The sequence below is a fragment of the Eschrichtius robustus genome, chromosome 11, assembly GCF_028021215.1.
Source record: "Eschrichtius robustus isolate mEscRob2 chromosome 11, mEscRob2.pri, whole genome shotgun sequence".
Classification (NCBI taxonomy): Eukaryota; Metazoa; Chordata; class Mammalia; order Artiodactyla; family Eschrichtiidae; genus Eschrichtius; species Eschrichtius robustus.
The window spans coordinates 68,223,304-68,243,859 of NC_090834.1; the positions used below are offsets into that span (position 1 = coordinate 68,223,304).

At 52.2% G+C, this 20,556-nt stretch overlaps 1 protein-coding gene across 6 annotated transcripts in view; it reads left to right on the forward strand.

Annotated features, from left to right (window-relative positions):
* Positions 1–19,030, forward strand: part of AMPD3 (adenosine monophosphate deaminase 3) — a 42,057-nt gene extending 23,027 nt beyond the window's left edge. For all 6 annotated transcript variants that reach the window (XM_068556636.1, XM_068556635.1, XM_068556639.1 and 3 more), the window contains exons 6-15: positions 1,155–1,284; positions 5,423–5,617; positions 7,443–7,574; positions 8,110–8,273; positions 8,996–9,122; positions 11,801–11,964; positions 13,002–13,122; positions 14,243–14,416; positions 16,032–16,142; positions 17,229–19,030. In XM_068556636.1, the coding sequence (XP_068412737.1) occupies positions 1,155–1,284; positions 5,423–5,617; positions 7,443–7,574; positions 8,110–8,273; positions 8,996–9,122; positions 11,801–11,964; positions 13,002–13,122; positions 14,243–14,416; positions 16,032–16,142; positions 17,229–17,405 (1,495 nt within the window). In that variant the 3' untranslated portion in view covers positions 17,406–19,030. The remainder of the gene's footprint in view (positions 1–1,154; positions 1,285–5,422; positions 5,618–7,442; positions 7,575–8,109; positions 8,274–8,995; positions 9,123–11,800; positions 11,965–13,001; positions 13,123–14,242; positions 14,417–16,031; positions 16,143–17,228) is intronic.
* Positions 19,031–20,556: the final 1,526 nt, after the last annotated feature.

Consider the following 20,556-nt stretch of genomic DNA (forward strand, 5'->3'; position numbering starts at 1 on the left):
ATCTCTGAGGGCAGACGTAAGAGCTGGGAGGGGAAAGGGTAGTTTCCGGGAGCTTGCCTCAGCGAATGTGAGCAGGAGCTTCGAGGGGAAGCCTTGGGGATGGGACTGCTCCCCATGTGTGTGAGCAGTGGCTGTCCTGTCCGGGAGGCTGCTAGGCCGAGTCCCGCTGGGGAAGGGACTGGGTGAGGTGGCCTTGGGAATGCCATCTGACCCAGACTCTCCCGTGCTTGGCTCTGGGGCTCATCCCAGCTGACAGATGATGGTGCTGGTGCGGGGCTGGCAGTTGCTCTTTATGAACCTCTCAGTGACTGGGTGCCAAAGGAGCTGTGTGTGTTTGGGGGCCACAGGGAAGCAGGGTGGCCTGGCTTGTGGTTGAAGGTTCCGCGTGGCTGTGGACACAGGCACCTGGCAGTTGGCTGAGAATAGTGAGTGCTCCCACCCGCAGTGGCCTTTGCCAGCCGGTGGGGACATCAGTCCTTGCAGAGATTTCTGTCCTGGTAACGACACCCCTACATTTCTAGTCTGCCCACGATGCAGAGCATCCTTCCCTCATCCTGAAGCCTCAGAGCTGAGAAGTCTTCAGGTCTCAGGGTTTGGGGGATGTCATTTGGTCACAGGGTGGTTCTCTGCAGCCAAGGTGGGCAGGTCACGCCTTAGGGTTTGACTGTATTATCAATCTTTTGGGCAGAGGTGAAACTCTTTTCAAGGAGTGAAAGGTGGCTGAGGATAGATGGGAAGAAGGAAAGACGGAAGGGCTGAAGGAGGGAGATTTTCCTTGAGTGTCCACTCTGCTGAGTTGGACCCTTCATACACATAAGCCAGTTTAACCCTCACTTCAGTCTTGGGCATTGCTGCCTCCATATCTGTTCATGAGAGACAGCAGCTTGGGATGAATTGCCTAAGCCCGTAAGGCTAGACGTTAAGGAACCCGTGTGAGGTTGCAGAGTCAGCTCTCTACTGCCCCCATCGACTCACATGGCTGTGGTTCCACACTTCAGCTGGGTCTGCAGAAAGCGGGCCCCTCCCTATCCCTCCCTGCTCCGTCCTGACTTTCCCCCCGGGGGTCGGTGCCCGCAGACACTGGAGGTCTCCAAACTGGAGAGCTTGCTGTGCCTTCTCCTCAACTGTGGTTTCTCCCCCTTCCCAATCTGCAGGAAAACGTATTGTCACCGGCGACTGAACTTTCTGGAATCCAAGTTCAGCCTTCACGAGATGCTAAATGAAATGGCCGAGTTCAAAGAGTTGAAGAGCAACCCTCACCGGGACTTCTATAACGTGAGAAAGGTGCGTTAGCGGGCCAGTGTTCAGAGCCGGTGCCCTAGCCCGTCCGGGCTCGGCCTCCCGTGTAGCCCTCCTATGTACAGAGGGAAGACTGGCCAGTTGCCTTCCGTGCGGCAGGCCACACCTCAGACGGTACTTGGTATGACATGGTGGAAACCTTTGTCCATGTTGTGTATCTGTTGGAACGTGCCCTCCTCCTTGAGAAATAGGGCATGGCCTATTAATTGGTTATAAGAGTGGAGACCAGCCTACTTTTACAGTAGAGAATGTATTAAATTTATCATGGATTGAAAAAAGCTATTAAGACCTCTTTGGACTTGGGAGTTTGTGGCTCTGCTTCCTTCTGGATGGGGCGTATTGAAGGAAGAGCATCCGACGTGCTCCCCTCTCTGGCCTTCCCCCAGAGTGGGGAGCTCAGGGCCCGCAGCCTGCAGGGGCCGCAGTCGGGGCCGACGTGCAGGTTAAGTGATCACGGCCTTCCGCTTTGTCATTTTATTCCGTGTGACTAATATACAGCGAGCATGGGATCAGTGCCAAGCGTGGGGCCTTTGATGCCTGATGAGAGTCACTTCCTGTCCACAAGCAGTTCCCAGCCTGTTACTGTTAGTGTGATAGGTGTGTGACCGGGGTGTCTTTCAGGGAGAGGCCAGGACTGAGCTGACTTTGAGTAGGAGTTTGCCAGGCAGAGGGCAGGGCAGTGGGGGGAAGTGATGGCACAGCAGGTAGAGGGAGCTGTGGCTACAAGCAGCAGGAGGGGGAGAGCGGCCTGAGACGGGAGGGAGCGCGAGGGTGCTGGCACAACTGCAAGGGGTGCAGTGTGGCTGGAGCTCAGGGGTGGGGGCAGAGGCTCGTGGCGGGCTGTGGGGAGTGAGCCTGCAGGTGTGGGTGAGGTTCTGGATCACGCAAGGGCCCACGGGTTTGTCAGGGGCAGCAGGGAGGCGGGCGGGGACGTGGCGGTGCTCTGGGACAGAAGGGTGGGGTAAGGCTAATGCCTGGAGGAGGGGTGGCCACATCTGAACTGAGTCACAGCGGGGTTGTCTTCGCCACAGGGGCCTCTGTCCCAGTGCCCACCCCCTCCCTGGGGTCAGCTTTGATAAGGGAGGGTAGGCCAGAGGAGGTTGTGTCTCCTCTGGGGAGCCCAGCTCAGGCCTCCCTGACCCCCTGCCTGGGAGCACTCAGCAGTACTACATGGAAGGCCTTCTCCAGCGAGGCCCCGAGATCACCTCTGCTAAGCCGCATCCCACTTGGATGCGATCAAGAGCCTTCAGAGTGCAAGTTAGGCTTCTGCTCCTGGGCTCTGAGGCTCGTGGAAGAGTCTCGAGGATTTCCAGGCGGAGGTGGAAGGATGTGTGTTAGACACCACCTCCGTGGCATAGTCACCTTCAAGCACCATCTGTTTCTTCCCTGTGACCCTCAGGTGCTCAGACAGCTGGGTGCCTCAGTCATTAGGTCAGCTCCTCTCTGCCCTGCCCGAAGGAACACTGCAACGCCCAGATGGGTGTCCAAGAAAACTCCTTGCCCAGCCCTGCACAGCCCTGCCCTCTGCCCACGTGCACGCTCTGGGCCTGACTGCTTCCTGCTGCCTGCGCCCAACTGCACTGGCTCCGACACTGTCTGCTTCTAAGGCGGGGCCCCAGTGGGTGTTTGCGCTGTCTGGCCACCATGAGGGCGAGGGTCCTAGGGGGCAGGGGGCGAAGGGGCTGTGGTTACATACCAGAGCCCATCCTCGCGTTCCCTGTCAGTCTGGGGGTTTATGTGCTCTCTGGACAGAGATGGCCTTGAGCCCCGTGCTGTGACACAGTGGGCTGTTCTCTGGCAACACAGCTATCCATAAACACAGGTCCAGGTCAGGCTGTGCCTGCCCCTCCCTGCCTCCTGAGTGCTGGCTGCTTCATCTTACCCTGGAAGCCTGTGCTAGGGGAGGAGAGCTGACCTTCTGAAGTTCAGGATGGGCTGGGAGGTGGCCTCCATACTTCCAAGTGGCTGTCAGTGTCATGGGGGCAGGCCAGGGTCCTGCTCTGAGGCAGGAACCGTGCCTGGCTGTGGGTCATTGTGGGTGGTACTTGTGAAATTACCTGCAGCATCACATCAGATCATGGGTTATGGCACCATGAGGCCAAACCAGCAGGACTGTGTAACTGAGATGACTCGTTTCTGCTCAGAGCTGATAATGAGGGACTGAGTGTGTTTGCTGCTTGGGAGTTGGGTAAGATTAGGCCTTAACCACTTCGGTCTAAGTGTCATAGCAGGGATAGCAGATAGGTTTCATCTTCTGTGCCAAACTTGACCAACTGGGAGCGGCTACCTGAGGCTACTCCCGAAGCTTAGTGAAGAGTGCTGTAATTGATTACTGATGTTTGCCACGGGTGCGGAAATAGTCAGCGTTGGCTTAGGGGCCAGGTATTGGCCAGCCCTGTTTAGAAACTCTACTGTTTGTTTAGACCCAGATCTTAGATGAAAGCAAGGAATGCTCTTGGATCTTCTGGTGAATTGAAAATGCTGACCTCCAATGACAGGCTCTTTTACTTGTTCCTAAAATAATCACCTTGGTAATTTTGAAGTTTCGATCAGATGCTTCCTGGATTACCCAGTTGTTTTCCTCCCTCATCTAGTGACTCCTGGGCATGAGGACAGGCTGCACCCCCTGCAGCGTGTCATTGGTATGCTAGAGGACAGCAAGAAAGCCCAGAATGTGCTAAGTCATGCTGAGGTAGTTGAGCCCAGCTGTGTCCAGATGAGATAACTCCGGCTGACCTTCGCTTGTGTGTCCCGCATGAGCCCAGCCCATCCGTGTTGTGCCTGAGCCTGTGTACTGTGCTTTGGATGACGTTTTAACTTCTGGTGCTTCCTTTTTCTGATGTCTAGTGTTCTGTCTTTCTGGTAGGAGTGGCAGGATTAAGGGCAGGAAGGGCCCTGATGAGTGGTCAGTGATATGGGCTGGCTGATTAAAAAGCTCACAGAGGTTCAATGGATCGGATGTCTGGTTTGGCATGACTTGGAGTTGCCTGGCCAGCTGTGGACAGCATTCTTTGGCCTGAGGTCAGCCACCTCCTCACCCCAGCCCTGGCAGAGTGCCCGGTCGGCTGCAGCAGGGACTGCAGAGTGTGGGCTGGCAGCTGGCAGCACGCTGGTCAGTGAGGCTGCTGCCACCCTCCTGGGGGAACCTCCCTCAGGCCCCTTGGGCTCATGGAAGGGGGTCAGGATGTTCACTGTGACTTCAGGCCATCCCTCAGCTTAGCCAGGGCTCTGTTTCTTTAGGGCTAGTGGCTGAGGGGAGTGCTCTGAGGGTTCCAGTGAGGTCAATGGCAAGTGTGGGATTTTGTGGGGCATTAGGTGGGTCCTCAGGTTTCTATGAGGTTGCGGGTATCATCGAAACTATTGGAACCTCCCACACCTGTTCATTGGTCCACTCATCCATCCATTGATTCAACATCATACCAGGCTCTGGGGTAGGCGCTGGAGGCTTAGATGCATCAGACATGGTCCCTGTCCTTGAGGACTGAGCTCCCAGTCTAGTGATGAAGTAGACAGAAAATTATTAGATCAGATTGGAGGACATAAACAGTGACGGGAGTGTCTGTGCTAGAGTCCCAGGTTGGGCAAGGGAAAAAATGATCCGTTGTGCTTGGGGGATCAGGACAGGCTGCCACGTGGAGGAAGTCGTGGGAAATTTCCAGGTGGATGGATCGGTGGGGAGGAGGGAAGGCATGCCAGGCTGAGGACACGCGGTGTGGAATAGTATGGCACCTCGGGCACCTGTAAGTGGGGTGTCCTGGCTGGAGCAGAGAGCAGGGCAGTGGCAAGGTGAGACTTAAGGCTTGAAGTAAGCCTTGAATCCCAGGCTAAGGAGCTTGGGCTTTATCTTGAACACTTGGAGGGCACTGATGATTTGTTAACAGGGATAGTGGCTGGATCTGACCTACATTTAAAAAAGATCTCTTGATGCTGTAAGGAGGGGGATTGGGCAGCAAGGCTAGACGGAGGAAGACCAGTTCCAAAGTCTACAGGAGAAATGGGGCGGGGGATCTGGTGTCAGTGCAGGTGCTGAGGCTCTGCGCTCCACACCCGAAGCCTGGATGTCCTGGCTCTTGTTGCCGGGGGAGGTGGCCCAGCTCACATGCTGGGGGCCACTGTGTTGCAGGTGGACACGCACATCCACGCGGCTGCCTGCATGAACCAGAAGCACCTGCTGCGCTTCATCAAGCATACGTACCAGACGGAGCCCGACAGGACGGTTGCTGAGAAGTGGGGCCGGAAGATCACCCTGCGGCAGGTGTTCGACAGCCTGCACATGGACCCGTACGACCTCACTGTGGACTCGCTGGATGTCCATGCGGTGAGTGAGCTCGGCCGCAGGGCCTCGTGCAGTCCTGGTGGGGGGGACTCAGCCCCCTGGAAAGGAGCCAGGATTGGGCTTGGAGAGAGGCTGGCTGTGTAGGCATCTCTTTCTCTTCTAGCCGTGGGTGATACGGAACAGGGTTCTTGGCCTTTCCAATCAATAGAAATTGACTAGAGGCTAGACAAGAAATTTAGGCAAGGCTTTATTGGGGACCCTGCTGCAGCAGGGGGGAGAGAGAACAAACAGGTTCCCTTGCTTGCTCGCTCCCTGAGCGGGGGGTGAGCTTGTACCTTATATGGGATAAGGGTAGGGATGTGTCCCAGGGTCGGGCGGGAGGGGTGGCTTGGGTGTTTTGCCCACCCCTCTGGTGGTGTTGAGTGCAGGGGCATGCTCAGTACCCTGCTTTTGCTTCCAACACCCTGTTTTTGCTCCAGGCTCTTCAGAAGTGGCAGTTGGGTTTTTTGGTCTCTTTGTATCTTTTGTCCATAATTTGCCCCAACTGTGCATGCACACAGTTAGTTTTAGTCCCATATAGTTTCTTTGCATTTTGCTGCTTGAGGAGACGTTTGTCCAGGTGCAAGTACTGTAGCACTGCAGCAAAGAGTCCCAGGTCCCAGCCTGTCTCATGGGGACTGTGAGAGGTAGTTTGTCCTCAGAGAGTAACAGGGCTGGGAGCAGCCCTGGGACAGGGGAAAAGAGTGTGTGACTTGGTCAGATAGGTCCCTGTTCTAATTCCACTTAGGAGTTGTGTGCCCTTAAGCAACTCATTTAAGCGTTTATTTCCTTGCTTATAAAATGGTGACTGCCACGTGCCTTATTGACATTACAAAGTTATTAAAATACTAACTGATGTTGCAGCTGCTATAGAAAACAGTATGGCAGTTCCTCAGAAAGTTAAATATAGAATTACCATATATTCCAGCAATTCCACTCCTAGGTATGTACCCAAAAGCATTGAAAGCAGGGACTAAAACTGTTACTTGCACATTAATGCTTACAGCAGCATTATTCACAGTGGCCAAAAGGTGGAAGCAAACCAAGTGTCCATCAACAGATGAATGGATAAATAAAATGCACACACACACACTGGAATATTATTCAGTCCTAAAAAGGAATAAAGTACTGATATCTGCTACATCCATGGATGAACCTTGAAAACACTATGATAAGTCAAAGAAGCCAGACACAAAAGGACAAATACTGTATGATTCCACTTGTATGAGGCATCTAGAATAGGCAAACTCATAGAGACAGAAAGGAGAATGGTGGTTACCAGGGTCTGGGGGAGCTACTGTTTAGTGGGTACAGAGTTTCAGTTTTACAAGATGAAAAGAGTTATGGGCATGGATGGTGGTGATAGTTGCATGGCAACGTGATTGTATTTTATACCACTGAACTGTATACTTAAAGATGGTTAAGAAGGTAAATTTTGTGTTATGTACATTTCACCACAATAAAAAAATCTTAAACCAGACACCAAATGAGGCAATGTGGAGAAAGTGCCTTATGAAGTCTAAACAGTAACAGGACACACGTTATTACTGATGGTTCAGTATTTTTGGCTCACTCAGCCAGCCCTGCTCCTGGAGGCATGAGGCCCTTGATCCTCCTTTACAGAGGGCCTCGCAAAAGGACCCCCGTGCTGGCTGAGTGAGGATGCATGATCCTGGCCCTGGGACTTTCCAAGCTTTCATGCAAGAACTGACACAGAAGGTATCTTTCAGTGTGGCTCACAGAGGCCACCTTGTAAAGGCCTGGAGGGGTCATGTGTCTGGTGGCTGTAGAACAGCGTGGTGATCTGGCTGGTGTCTCTTCTCTCCAGGGCCGGCAGACGTTCCACCGCTTTGACAAGTTCAACTCCAAATACAACCCTGTGGGGGCCAGTGAGCTCCGAGACCTGTATTTGAAAACTGAAAACTACCTGGGAGGAGAGTACTTTGCTCGGATGGTCAAGGTGAGTGAGCCCTGGACCTCTCCAAGTCCTCCTCGGTTTCCTGACAGCATCTGCATTCATGGGGTGGGGGCCCCGCAGGGCCTCCTGTCCTCTTCCCCTTCGTGAATCCCCGTCCATCCACCGTCCAGCTCAGGCGAGGTGCAGGTGCCTGGGTGCCAAGTGCTGTGGCCCTGGCTGCTGACTCCCGAGTGCGCAGGCTGTGCTGTGTGTGGACTGTGCTGACTGCAGGCAAGAGGAGGAGGAGGGTGTCCACCGCTGGCCCAACTCTCGGCATCCAGGCTTGCTGCCCTGTGTGTTTGCAGCCTGCACTGGGTAGAGGTTAGCCCCATTTGGAGATGCTTCTGCTGTCTGGCCTGGTCATGTGTGTGACTGTGCAGGTCCAAGGCCTTCTTCCCTAGGAAGGTGGAGTGAGTGCTGACGTGGCAGCAAGGGGATGTAGATCAGGCCTTCTGAGCCCAGGAGCAGGTGGCTGAGGGAGCTGCAGGATCTAGCAGCTGGGGTGCTCTGGGCTGACCTGAGCTCTTCTTGGTGCCAGGAGGTGGCCCAGGAGCTGGAGGAGAGCAAGTACCAGTACTCAGAGCCACGGCTCTCCATCTACGGCTGCAGTCCTAAGGAGTGGCCCAACCTGGCCCGCTGGTTCATCCAGCACAAGGTCTACTCACCCAACATGCGCTGGATCATCCAGGTGCCCCGGATCTAGTAAGTGAGGCGGCTGCTGTCTACCTGTGTCCTCTGGGGTCACCAACCTGTCCAATAGGAGCTGCTGAGTCTGTGCTACTGAGGGATAGGGCCTGTTCCAGTGCCAGCCTAGGCCTCTCTGCCCCAGGGATTTTCCTACAGGGCGGGGTGGTTGGCAAAGACTTCCCTGTGACACTTCAACTCTGTTCTTTGAAGAACATACATGTGCAAAGGCCTGGTGGGAACTACTGCCCATCTTCTTGTCACTGCGGTTTGAGGATGGGCTATCCTTTTGGGTGAGGCCCAGGGTCTGAATGACCTGATGGGGGCCTACACTGCTGGCCCTCTCCCTGGATATGACTCAGACCACCACTGTCCTCTCCAGTCTGGCCAATGTGGCCCCTGGATGGGCCTGGGACATGTGGTTTAGGGGAACTGAGCTGAGGGGAGAGAGTTGGATCAGCCTGAATCCCAGCGCCCCACTCCCAGCTTGGCCTCTGGGAGAAAGCTCTCTGATGGGTATGGGTAGGTTTTGAGTGTGCCACCAACGCCTAGTGTTGCAGAACTTGGCGAGGAGGGGAGGATCTGTATTGGAGCCCTACCTCTGACTCTACCCTGGGTGTTTAAATGGGGATCTGTGCTGCCTGAGGGAAGGGACGGGGGGTGGGGGGGGGGGTTGGTCTCTGATGGGCCAAGGGGGCTGTTGGGTCCACCTTAATCAGCAGGTCTCCGCTTTCCCCCAGTGACATATTTAGGTCAAAGAAGCTGCTGCCAAGCTTTGGGAAGATGCTGGAGAACATCTTCCTGCCCCTCTTTGAGGCCACCATTAATCCTCAAGATCACCGAGAGCTTCACCTCTTCCTCAGATATGTAAGTGTGGGTGGCGCCCAGGCAATGTGCCCAGTGAGGGAGGGATGAGAGGATTCCGGGGGGTTGGGTCAGCCTTCCCTTCTAAGATCCTGTCACTGGTGTGCCCCAGGCATGAGGTGGCCAGCCCAAGAAGCTGAATTTCTAGAATAATGAGCTTGCTTCTCTGGGGTGGCCCTGCGGGCATGGGTGGGGTGCTGGGAAGGCAGCCGTGAGGCAGAAAGACTGAGGAGTTAGTTCCTGACCAGGTGGGGCTGGAAGGACTGGCCTCTGTCCCAGCTGTAGCCTCAGGTCGTTACAAATGCAGACATTTCAGGCTCCTGCTTTTGCTTAGAAACCAATGGTCCTCCCACCTTGTTTGGTTAACTATACAAGCCCCACAAAATATATTTATCTGGTTAGTTGTGGGAGAGGGTGAGAAGGGTGGAAGAGAGACTTAACCAGAAAGGGCATCAGCGGGGCAGGAGCTGGTCCCGCCCCCTGGGTGCCCAGAATAGAGTTGGCTGCAGACGGTGAGAAGCAAGTTCAGTGCCTGGTAGAGTTTATGGGGATGGTTTCCGCCAGTGAGGGAGGTGGGGAAGATACCAGAGGGCTGGGGGTGGGGGAGAGAGGGGTGACTGAGTGAGTGTGTGTGTGTGAGTGTGTGTGAGTGTGTGTGTGTGTGTGTGTAGTAGGGGTTGGGGGAGTTGGGGGGTTGCCCAGGAAAGTTTGAAGGGGCTGAGGGACGGCACTGAATTTATGTCTTAGACAAACACCATGCAGGCTGTTGTGTGAAGAAAGGCCTGGAACAGAAGGAGCTGGAGGTGGGGGGCAAGGGGGCAAGGTGAGAGTCAGGGGGCCTGCTCCAGCAGTGGAGACGTGCGGGGGGCTTGAACCAGCAGTCACAGCTCACACTGATTATTCGCTCCCTGCTCCGGTGATCCATGCCATGACGTGATCTTGCTTCAGCCTCACGATTGCCCCACTTTACCTCATTTTGTAGGAGTTAATAGGAAGCAGCATGATTATGTGTTGCTGTGTGTTAGACACTGTGGATTATCTCACTTAATCCTCACAACAGTCCTGTGAAGCTACTAGCTCCGATTTACACATGAGGAAATGAAAACTGAGAGAGCAGAGCTAAAAAGGGGCAGAAGTGGAATTCGTACCCAGGGCCCTGGCCCGGGTGTGGTCATCCCCACATTAAGGAAAGTGAGGCATATACAGACGGCGGGCAGGGCCCCTGGGCGGCGTGGTGGGCACTGGTGGAGAATGGATGGGGCCTGGGCACACCCTGAAGGTGAGCAAGGGGAAAGAGTCAAGGGGGGCCTCCCGGCGCCTGGCTTTGCTGGGGAGCGGACGGTGTGCCTTTCAGAGGACACTGCCAACTATGGGGGCACAGCAGGCTTGGGGAGGAGGAGGTGGGGTTTGGACATGTTTTGTGCTTGAGGCTATGGGAGGCCCAGTTTGGGGCCCTGCGTTAGCAGAGCCCAGGAGAGGGGCTGACATTGCCCCCGTGCTGGGCCCCCAGAGTTCAGGTGCAGCATGGAGCTAGTGAGCGCAGAGCAGAGTGGAACTCGAGGTCCGCCCCGGCACCCAGACCTGTCCAGGCCGTGCTGAGAGCTGCAGTGGGACCCTGTCATTTCCTTTGACACATAATGACTGTGACAGGGAAGATTCTGCCAAGACCCTGGTGGTCCCTTGCTCCTCTGGGCCCCTACTGCCATTTCGGAACAGGCAGACTCAGCCGGTCCTTCAGGGGCCCCTTCCCAAAGCACAGCTGTGGCTGAGTGACAGGAGCAAAACTGCCCTGCATGCTGGCTGAGAGCTGGGTCCTCGCAGGTACATCCTCCGTCAGGGCCTGACCTCTGGGAGCAGGTGACGGGAAGCCTGTGACTTGGGTGGGGCCCTGGAGGCGTAGTGTGGGCCCCAGCTGAGGTGTAAGTGCAGTGGGAGGATGGGCATCTCCTGAGCTGCTCTGACCCTGCTCGGGGGGCAGTCCCCAAGAGCCATGGCTCAGCCTGCCAAGGGGCCCTCTTGGATGGCGCATGCCTTGGCCTGTTTGAGAGGCTTCCCAGCTGGCCACACCTGGGACATCATGGCCACTCTAGGGCATCCTCCACCTACAGCCCCAAACGGTGCAGACCCTGAGCCCATTTAGGCTCAGAGCTGTTCGTCTCACGTGGGAAAGCTCTTTAACTGGCCCTGCTCTGCTGTCAGCCAAGCCCTCCCTCACAGGGTCACTTGAGTATTAAGTTAGCTGGTGTGTGGTAGGTGCTTCAAGCAGCGCCTGACATACAGTAGGTGCAGGGGAAATGCCTGGTCCCTTCCCCCTCACAGCTGTTGTCACTGATGCTGATGGCACAGCCGAAGGATGGGAGGTGAGTATAGCTGCCTCACCATTCACCTGGCCTGGCCTGAGTTTCCCTTCACTGTTGCTACCACACAGGGGCTTGGCGCTCTCCAGACTGACTTCCGGGGTACCTCTGGAAGCCCCGGAGGGACAGACTGGGGCACTGCGCCCACTCCCTATCCCTGGGAAGAATGTGGCTCAGGCAGGCCATGGAGTCCCCAGCTGAGGTTTCACACCTGAGAGGCCTGGGCTCCAACGCCTTTAGCAGGCTCACTTCAGCTGCACATATACCAAGGCCTTTGGCAGCTCGTCTGGCCTGGCTTGATGCAGGACCCCTCCTCCTGCCCAGGTGACGGGGTTTGACAGCGTGGATGATGAGTCCAAGCACAGCGATCACATGTTCTCAGACAAGAGCCCCAGCCCGGACGTCTGGACCAGCGAGCAGAACCCGCCCTACAGCTACTACCTGTACTACATGTATGCCAACATCATGGTGCTCAACAACCTCCGCAGGTGGGTGAACTGGCCCCTGTGCACACCTCAAACCAGGGGGTGCTCCTGAGCCTGCCTCACAGGGCACGTACCCACAGGGCTACACACACACATGCCGGCATGCCTGCTGCAACAGACACGATCACACATACAAGGCAGCCAGACCCCGTGCCTGGACACACGTCCATACACACACTCACCAACACCTACATGTGTGCATGTCTGTCCCTGATATGATAGAGACACAGGACCTGCTGACACACGTTCACTAACCTCCACACCAATGGTGTTCACACGTGCATCTATCCATTCAGCGAATCACAGTACCTGCCATGTGAAGGCACCGTCCTGGGCACGGGACACATAATAGGGAACAAAACAGATTGCATCCACGCGCTCACGGAGCTTCCATCCGGTGGTCTCATGCCCAGGCTCCCCACAGCGCACACACGGAGGTGAGGCCCACGAGGCAGGACACTGAGCCGGTCCCTGCCCACACGTCTAGCGTCCTCCCACCCCTGCTGGGCCACGGGGCCTCAGAGCTCAGCCTCAGCCAGCGCTGGTTTGTGGGTGTGGAAGTTTTGAGTGGGACCATGATTGAAAGGAGACAGCCAGGGTTGGGGTCAGCCAGGCTGAGCTCTCCGAGGCAGGGGCTCTAGTTCTAGCTCTGCTGTTGCCCTGCTCAGTGGCTTCTGACATCTGACGCCGTCTGGGTTTACCCCCTTTTTATAACAAAGAGGCTGGACTCCAGTTTCTCATGGGCTTTCCTGCTCTGAAGGTCTATGATTCTGGGCTACCAGGCCCTGGGGAAGGGGAGGAGAGGATGGAGGGCTAGGCCCTCTCTGTTCCCGGAGATGATGTCTCTTGGTTCTGAGGAGCTCTGGGCCTGGGCCTCAGCACCTGGGGAGAGGTTTCCAGGGTGCCCTGCCTCAGCTGTGCGGACCCTGCCATGGGGGACTGTCTCCCCTGGAGTGGGCCCTGAGCTAGCAGTGCAGGCCCATGGGGCCTGGGGCAGGTGGACCAGGGGTTCTTTCTCACCACAAGCCTCATGTCTGCAGGGAACGGGGCCTGAGCACGTTCCTGTTCCGGCCTCACTGCGGGGAGGCTGGCTCCATCACTCACCTGGTATCTGCTTTCCTGACTGCCGACAACATTTCCCATGGGCTGCTCCTCAAGAAGGTAACCGGGCCCCTGACAGATGGCTGCCCTGCAGTGACAGTCCCGCCCGGGGCTGCCCTGGGGAGGAGTGGGACCACCTGGGCTCCTGCCTGCGCCCTGGGAGGCTCTGGCCAGCGATGCAGGAAGGCCGGGCCTTTTTCTGGGCTGTGCCGTCTGTAGTCTCTTGGCTTCATATTTAATTATGAAAAAATATAGCCAAATACATCACAATTTAGATTTTCAAAAAAATGGAGAAATGGAAAAATATCCTTATTGCTATTACTTTAATAGAAACAGCATTATTAGCTTTTTAGTATTTCCAATTCCCATCTTTTTCCAGAACATATTTCTAATATGCTTATTATCATAAAGAACACAGAGTCCCTTAACTTTTCATCACAAGCGTTTTTCTGCGCTGCTCATTCTAAAGGCTGCTGAAAGGACAGCCGCCACTCGGTTGGGCTGTGACTGGATTCAGCCAGGCTCCAGGTGTTGCACAGAATCCACCCAACTTTTTGCTCGTGTAAATCATGCTACCATGAACTCTATGCATTGTCTTCTCCGTATTTTGACTCACTTCCATAGGAAGGATATTTGTTCAAACTCCTCTCCTTCCCTGGTCCTGGGGAGGTCGAACCGTGTTTCACGTTTCTGTGTGGGGCGGGTGCTACATCAGAGAACCACTCTAGCCTGGTCAAGTCCGCCCCTTCCCACCTCCGAGGAGCTGCAGTGTTTACAGTCTCAACCTGAATGTTTGTGGTCAGAGCGCAAAGCAACAAAAGTGGGGCATCTCCAGGACTGACCTATTGGGGTCAGCTCCTGGGGGAGGGCAGCTGAGGACGTAGCTTGGGGTCAGCCCGGGGCCTTGCAGGTGCCCTTCCTGCAGTGAGCTGTGCCTCCAGTCTGGAGCCAAGAGGGAGCGCTTAGTGGGCAGGAGAGCAGTCCCAGGGAGGGATGGGCCCTGATGCAGTAGTGAGGTAAACGTGGAGGGTGGGCCTGGGGGTCCTGGCGTTGTGGAGCTCGGGGTGACTGGGGGCTCCCACAGACACTGCCCGGACCCCTGGTTTCCCCTGGTGAATGCTTCCCCCATCCCTCCCTCCCCTCGCTGGCTCGTTTCCTGAGTTTGGTGGTTCTTTTGCAGAGTCCGGTGTTGCAGTATCTCTACTACCTTGCTCAGATCCCCATTGCCATGTCTCCTCTTAGCAACAACAGTCTGTTCCTCGAATATTCCAAAAACCCTCTGAGGGAATTCCTGCATAAGGGACTGCATATTTCTCTCTCCACCGATGACCCCATGCAGTTCCACTACACGAAGGTGAGGACTTTAGGGGAAGATGAGGACTGTAGGTCCTCCCACTGCCGGCACCTGAGCACACGGCTCAGCTCTGCCTTCGGGGTGGCATTGGTGGCCCACTGAAGACAAGAGGTGACTTTCTGGTGAGGGAAGTGCTCCTTCCAGGAGCCCTTGGGCTTCTTGAATCTTTGAGGATTTTTCTTTGCCTTTCATTTTCCGTCTTTGATATTCACTAGTTCTGTGATGTTGGTAGAGCTACTTACTTGACCTCTCTGTACTTTATCCCTCTTCATGTGTAAAATAGGGATAAAATTGTCCCTATGTCCACCTCTACCTTATTGTAAGGATTCATTAAGATAATGAATCAGTGTCTAATATAGTGTCTGTGTACAGCATGTATTAAAGATGTTAGCTACCGTTTTTGTTACCACTATTATTACTAGCACACTGTGGATCTCTGGGAAACTGAAGAGGAAGGGAAAGGCGATGCCATGCATGGGGACCAGTCACTGGTGTACCAGCACGTTTGGGTGGTACTGATAAGACCAGCCACGGATTAGTAAAAATAGAGGTGCCTGGGTCTTCTAGGACAGGCTCCAAGCTCCAAGCTTCTGGTCTCAGGACCCCTTTATATTCTGAAGAACTGAGGCCCTCAGAGAGCTGTGGTTGACATGCCTTGTATCTAGTGATACTTAACTGTGTGAAATTGAAAAATACTAACTCATGTAAAATAACACTAATAAATCATTAAATGTTAACAAAATTAGCAACTTTTATGAGAAATAACCATATTTCTGCAAACTACAATAACAAAATACTGAGAATGGCGAGAATGGCATTTTGAAAATCTCTTTAATGTCTAGTTTAATAGAGGCCAGCTGGATTCTCATCTCTGCTTCTGCAGTCAATCTGCTGTGATAAATTACTTTTATCAAAGTGTATGAAGAAAATCTTGCCTCACAAAATGCATAGTTGGAAAAGGGAGGACCTTCCAGAGGCCTTGGGGACCCTCAGTAATGCTGGGACCATGTTTTCAGAACCACTGCTCTACAATACAGAGGCAATGATGTGGCAAAGAGGTGATGGAAGGGCTTGTGATAAATGTCAGACATTTCACATCCCAGAGGACAAAGCGTAAGCACAGCTCAAACCCAAATGCTTCTGGGCTAACACTATCTCACTACTGATCCTTGATCACTTCTCATTCCTATTTAATGTTCCATCTCTGTTCTTTACTCAGATTAACTTTTATTTTGGACAATTTTAAGAAAATGTGTTAAATACAAAGCAAGACTATAGAGTGGGTACTAAAAGTGTGCACAACAGGGAGACAGGCACAGGAGAGCAGGCTGGCATCCCCAGTCATGGGCACAGGGCTTGGAACATGTGTTGGTCAACAGATAAATCTGTAGGTGTTCTTTGATATATCTGTCTTTGGTAACCTGAGCTTTCACACAAAAAAGATCTCCGGAGTTTGTAATTTAAGGGTGGGGGGGATGTTGTTTGATTATTCAGGTGCCAGTCCTTAAAGAAAAGTGAAATCTGCAATGTCAGTTTGATGTTTCTAGCTTGGGAAATATGTGAAGCATTGAAATGGATAGTCTCCCATCTAACCATTTACTTTGGGGGAATCTAGGAAGCACTTATGGAAGAATACGCAATTGCGGCTCAAGTGTGGAAGCTGAGCACGTGTGACCTGTGTGAGATCGCCAGGAACAGCGTGCTGCAGAGCGGCCTCTCGCATCAGGTACGCCGTGTGACGGCACCACCCCGTCCCTCCTGTCCTTTCAACACACATGTACATCGGATGCCTGCTGTGTGCCAGGCACTTTCTTGGCCCTGGGACTGGGGATGAACAGAACAAGCAGGGTCTCTGTCACACTGAAAACTCATATTCTAGGGGAGAATGCTGTGGAGACTCCTGAATTTTCATGGCTGCTCTGTCACCTTTTTCAGACCTCTGCTTAAATGTCACCTCCTCAGAGAGGCCTTCCCTGATTACCCACTCTACAATAGCCACACACTTGTCCTCATTCTCCATCATAACATTACTATATGACATTGCCATATGTAGTCATGTGTTTTTCTGTCTTGCCTTCTAGAATGTAAATTCAGCATTATATCCCTGGGGCCTAGAATAGACCCTGGCACATAGTGGGCACTCAATACTTCTTGAATAGATGAATAGTACCTAGATTGAATAGAAAACTCTAGGGATGGGACCCAGACATCAGTAATTTAAAAAAATTTTTTTATAGCTCCCTAGGTGATTCTGACATGGAGCCAGGGTTGAGAACCATTGCTCTAGATGGTGTCTTAGGTCCCTGGGTACCTCCGCTGGGTGGTGTCACTGGTACAGGGAGAGGGCTGCATCTTGCTGCTCTTGTTGGATGCTGATGCAGACAAGAGTTAAGGCTCAAGATTCATTTTGTGGGGACTTGATTCCTTGGACTGGCTGTCCCCAGACACACCTGTGTGCTCTTGTCAGCTCTCGGGAGAGCCTTGCTAGAGTCTTCACGCCTTCACCTTGCTAGAGTCTTCACGCCTTCACCTTGCCTTCTTCATTGCCAGCAGCTCTTGTAGTTCTTGCCTTTCTGATCAAGGAAAGCACAGTTGGGAATGAAGGGAATGAATGTGGTTGTCAGGGTGACAACCCCGAGGAGAGGGAGGCCAGGAGGAATTTTGTAAGAGCTCTGTGGGGAAAGATGTCTTGATGGAGGACCTGCTTTGGAGGACTAGCCTGATTTGGTGTGGTTAATGTCAGAGCTGCCATGTGGATATAGAAAGTGATTCTAAGGTATATTGTTTCATTTGTATTTCTCTTGGTCCACAGGAAAAGCAAAAATTTCTGGGACAAAATTATTATAAAGAGGGACCTGAAGGAAATGATATTCGAAAGACAAATGTTGCTCAGATCCGGATGGCGTTCCGATATGAGACCTTATGCAATGAGCTCAGCTTCCTGTCTGACGCCATGAAATCAGAAGAGATCACAGCCCTGACCAAGTAGTCGAGTACTGGACATGCATTTTAACTTTCTGGTTTAATTTCAAATCTGCTGTGATTAACAGTGTTCAAGATACCAAACTATCCTCCAAGGAGAGGATACCTGTGAAGAACTTTCAAACTAGTGATTTTTGGTTGCACTGTTCACTTTAAGGTCTAACATGCCCATTTCTGTTAATAGTTTTGAGTAATAGATGGTGAATCCTCCTTGGGGATCTGGGAGCTGGACACTTGTCTGTACTCATTCCTAATTTTCCAAATGTTTCTCTTGAAAGTGCTAATGCTTGCATTGTTGGGGCCAGGATCTTACATGGTCCAATGCCCACTGTGCATATATGAGGGCTGTGTGGTTTTCTGCCACGGTCCTCTCTGTAGGCCCTGCAGACTAGTTGGTATTTGTTTATTTCAGCCTCTGATGGGCTGGCTGCCTTAAAATCTATTTCAAAGCTCCCTTTCATAAAGGAGCTACTTTGAGAGAATTAGAAAACTTCCTTTGTTGCGTTGTTTGTTTTTTTTTTTTTAATGAGTTTTAAAAACTTTTATTTAGCCTTCCTCCCTTTCTATTTAGGAAACCAAATATTCACATCACAACCATCACTCCTATTTTGGGTCTTGGTTTTCTCATCTGAAAGGTGAGAGTTTGCACTAGATGAGTGGTTTTCAAGTGGTGTTCTGTGAGTTCTCCTCCTGGACCACTTCAAGGCAGGGGTGGGCAGGGGGGAGTGAGGTTCTGGGGTGCTGCTTTTACTTCTTCAAGGTGACTCTGCTTTCATCAGTTTTACATTGGGACTTCTGTGTATTTACATTTGAACTAAGGACTTTGAAAAGCACAGGACTAGATGACCTCTGTTCCTTTTGGCTTTAATATTCTATGATTGTAGCCCAATTATCATTTTACTTATGAAGAGTTAGGGCCACAGAAGTAAAGTTTGCTTAAGGTCACACAGCTCTAATAAGTAATAGGACTAGAACTAGGTTTCCCTAATCCTAATCCAGTCCTTTCCCCACTATTCCATCAGACCTCACAAATTTAGATTTTTTTTGTCACTGTAACCTGGTGCATTTTTTTTTTCCCCCAAGGTGAAATCTCACCTTTACCTAATATGCAGACTTCTTCAGAAGATGTAAGTGGTCCCTGGGGCCAGGTAGAAAGCATTTTTAAAGACTAGTCTGAATTTAAGCTTTACCAATGTATTCTTCATCTGTGTTACTAGTGCCTGGTACATAGTAGGTGCTCAATAAATGTATATTAAATAAATGAATGAATTTCCTCTTTTGGCAACTTTTTAGGATGTGTGCTTCTGGTACTCACCAGGCTGCTCAAGGACCTTCCTGTCTACCTCTGTGGGTAAATGCAGACTACAGGAAGCCCTTCTGAATTATTACAGTTAGAAGAACCCTATTTTTGCCTGTGAAAATGCTTACCTGACTTTAGATTGTCTTGTCCTGTTACTTTATAATGCTTATCACCTCCACTGGTCAACTTAGTATAGAACAATAAATGTAGTCTTTTTACTAGGCAGACATGTGCTATCTTACAGCTAATCATGAAATTGAATGAAAACCGAGTATTTGTGTTAGGCATTCACTATTTTTTGAAAAGTCATTTGTATACTTTTGCCCTAACATAGCAAGTATTGTACAGTTTTTCATTGTCATTTTATCTGTATCAAGTATTTGTTTTTATTATTAAATAAAGTCTGTTAGGACTGTGGCTCAATAGTTTTAAACTATTTAAGGCATATCTTTTAAGTTTTTAAGAAAGATGGGCATCATGAAAAGCTATCAATAATAACTACTAATTTATCTTTTTACTAAGGTTCAGATATGGATGACATTCACTAGGAAAACTCAGAAATTTTGAACTGAAGCTTGCAAAGTAAGCTTTACAAAGCAAAACCCAGAAGGTAAAACTTTGCTTTTTTTCTCTAACTTCTGCTGTAACAGTTCATGCCAAAGTCTCACATGGTCATTTCCTTTTCCTTGGATATAACTTCAGTCTGTTCAGCCAACACCTGTTGGATTTTACCTGTCCTGCAAACTTTTCAGATACCTTTTTCTATAGCACTGTGCACTGTTATTACATCATTGTACCTAATTGGCCTTTTTGGGTGGATCTCTACTTTCTTTTGTGATCACAGTTGGACTCAAAACCAATTGTATACTAGCCCACATTTCTAAAAGAATGGTTTTTGAGGCATGTTATCCCTTGCTTACTCTAAAAGGGTCAAGTTCACGTTATATGTTACTTCAAACTGCATTGTTGAAATGATCAATATTATTGTTCTTTGCCTCATAAAAACCAATCAAGCTCCTGGGCTGGTATTTACCAAGGCCTGTCCTGGGCCTTTACTTTCTCTTACCTTGGATAGAGCTGAGTTGAAAGCACATCCCTGTGGCTTTCTCTTTACTTGTTTGGGTGCTGTGTTGGTGAAACAATATTGACCTTTCTCTGGGTTTGCAGATACAACTGAAGGTGATATGTTGGTAATATACCTAGGTATTCTCTACCTGAACTACGACTGTTATAAAGAACAAGTATAGAGGGGGTGGAGTCAAGATGGTGGCAGGGGAGGACGCGGAGCTCATGTCTCCCCACAACTAGGGTGCCCGCCGGACACTGGTAGGGGACCTCGACGCCTAAGGAGACGGGAAGAACCCCCGAGCGACCGGGTAGGACAAGGGGGCAGTGAGGGGGAAGGAGAAGCGGAGGCTGGACAGGACCAATGCACCTGAGGGGTAGTTGGGAGAGGGGAGGGGTTTCCACGCCTGGAGGGACCCTCGGGGCCTGGAGGATCAAGGGGGAGCATGCCTAGTGTCTCCCCTGACCAACTGGGACCCAGGAAGCCTGCTGGGCTCCCAGGCCGGGTCCCCCGCCCTCCAAGGCCTCTTCCGGGCTGCATCGGTCCTAGGGGCATAGGAGGGAGGCGGGGAGATGAGGAGACGCGGGCGGGAGGGGCCCTCTGGGATGGGAGGATCAGGGGAGGCATGGTGGGCATTTCCCCCTGACCCACTTGGGGCCTGAGAAGCCTGCTGGGCTCCCAGGCCTGGTGCTCCATTCACCAGGGCCCCCTCCAGCCTTGTGGGTCCTGGGGCATAGGAGGGAAGGAGGGGGGAGGAGGAGAGAGGCCAATGGGGAGGGGCCCTGTGGGATC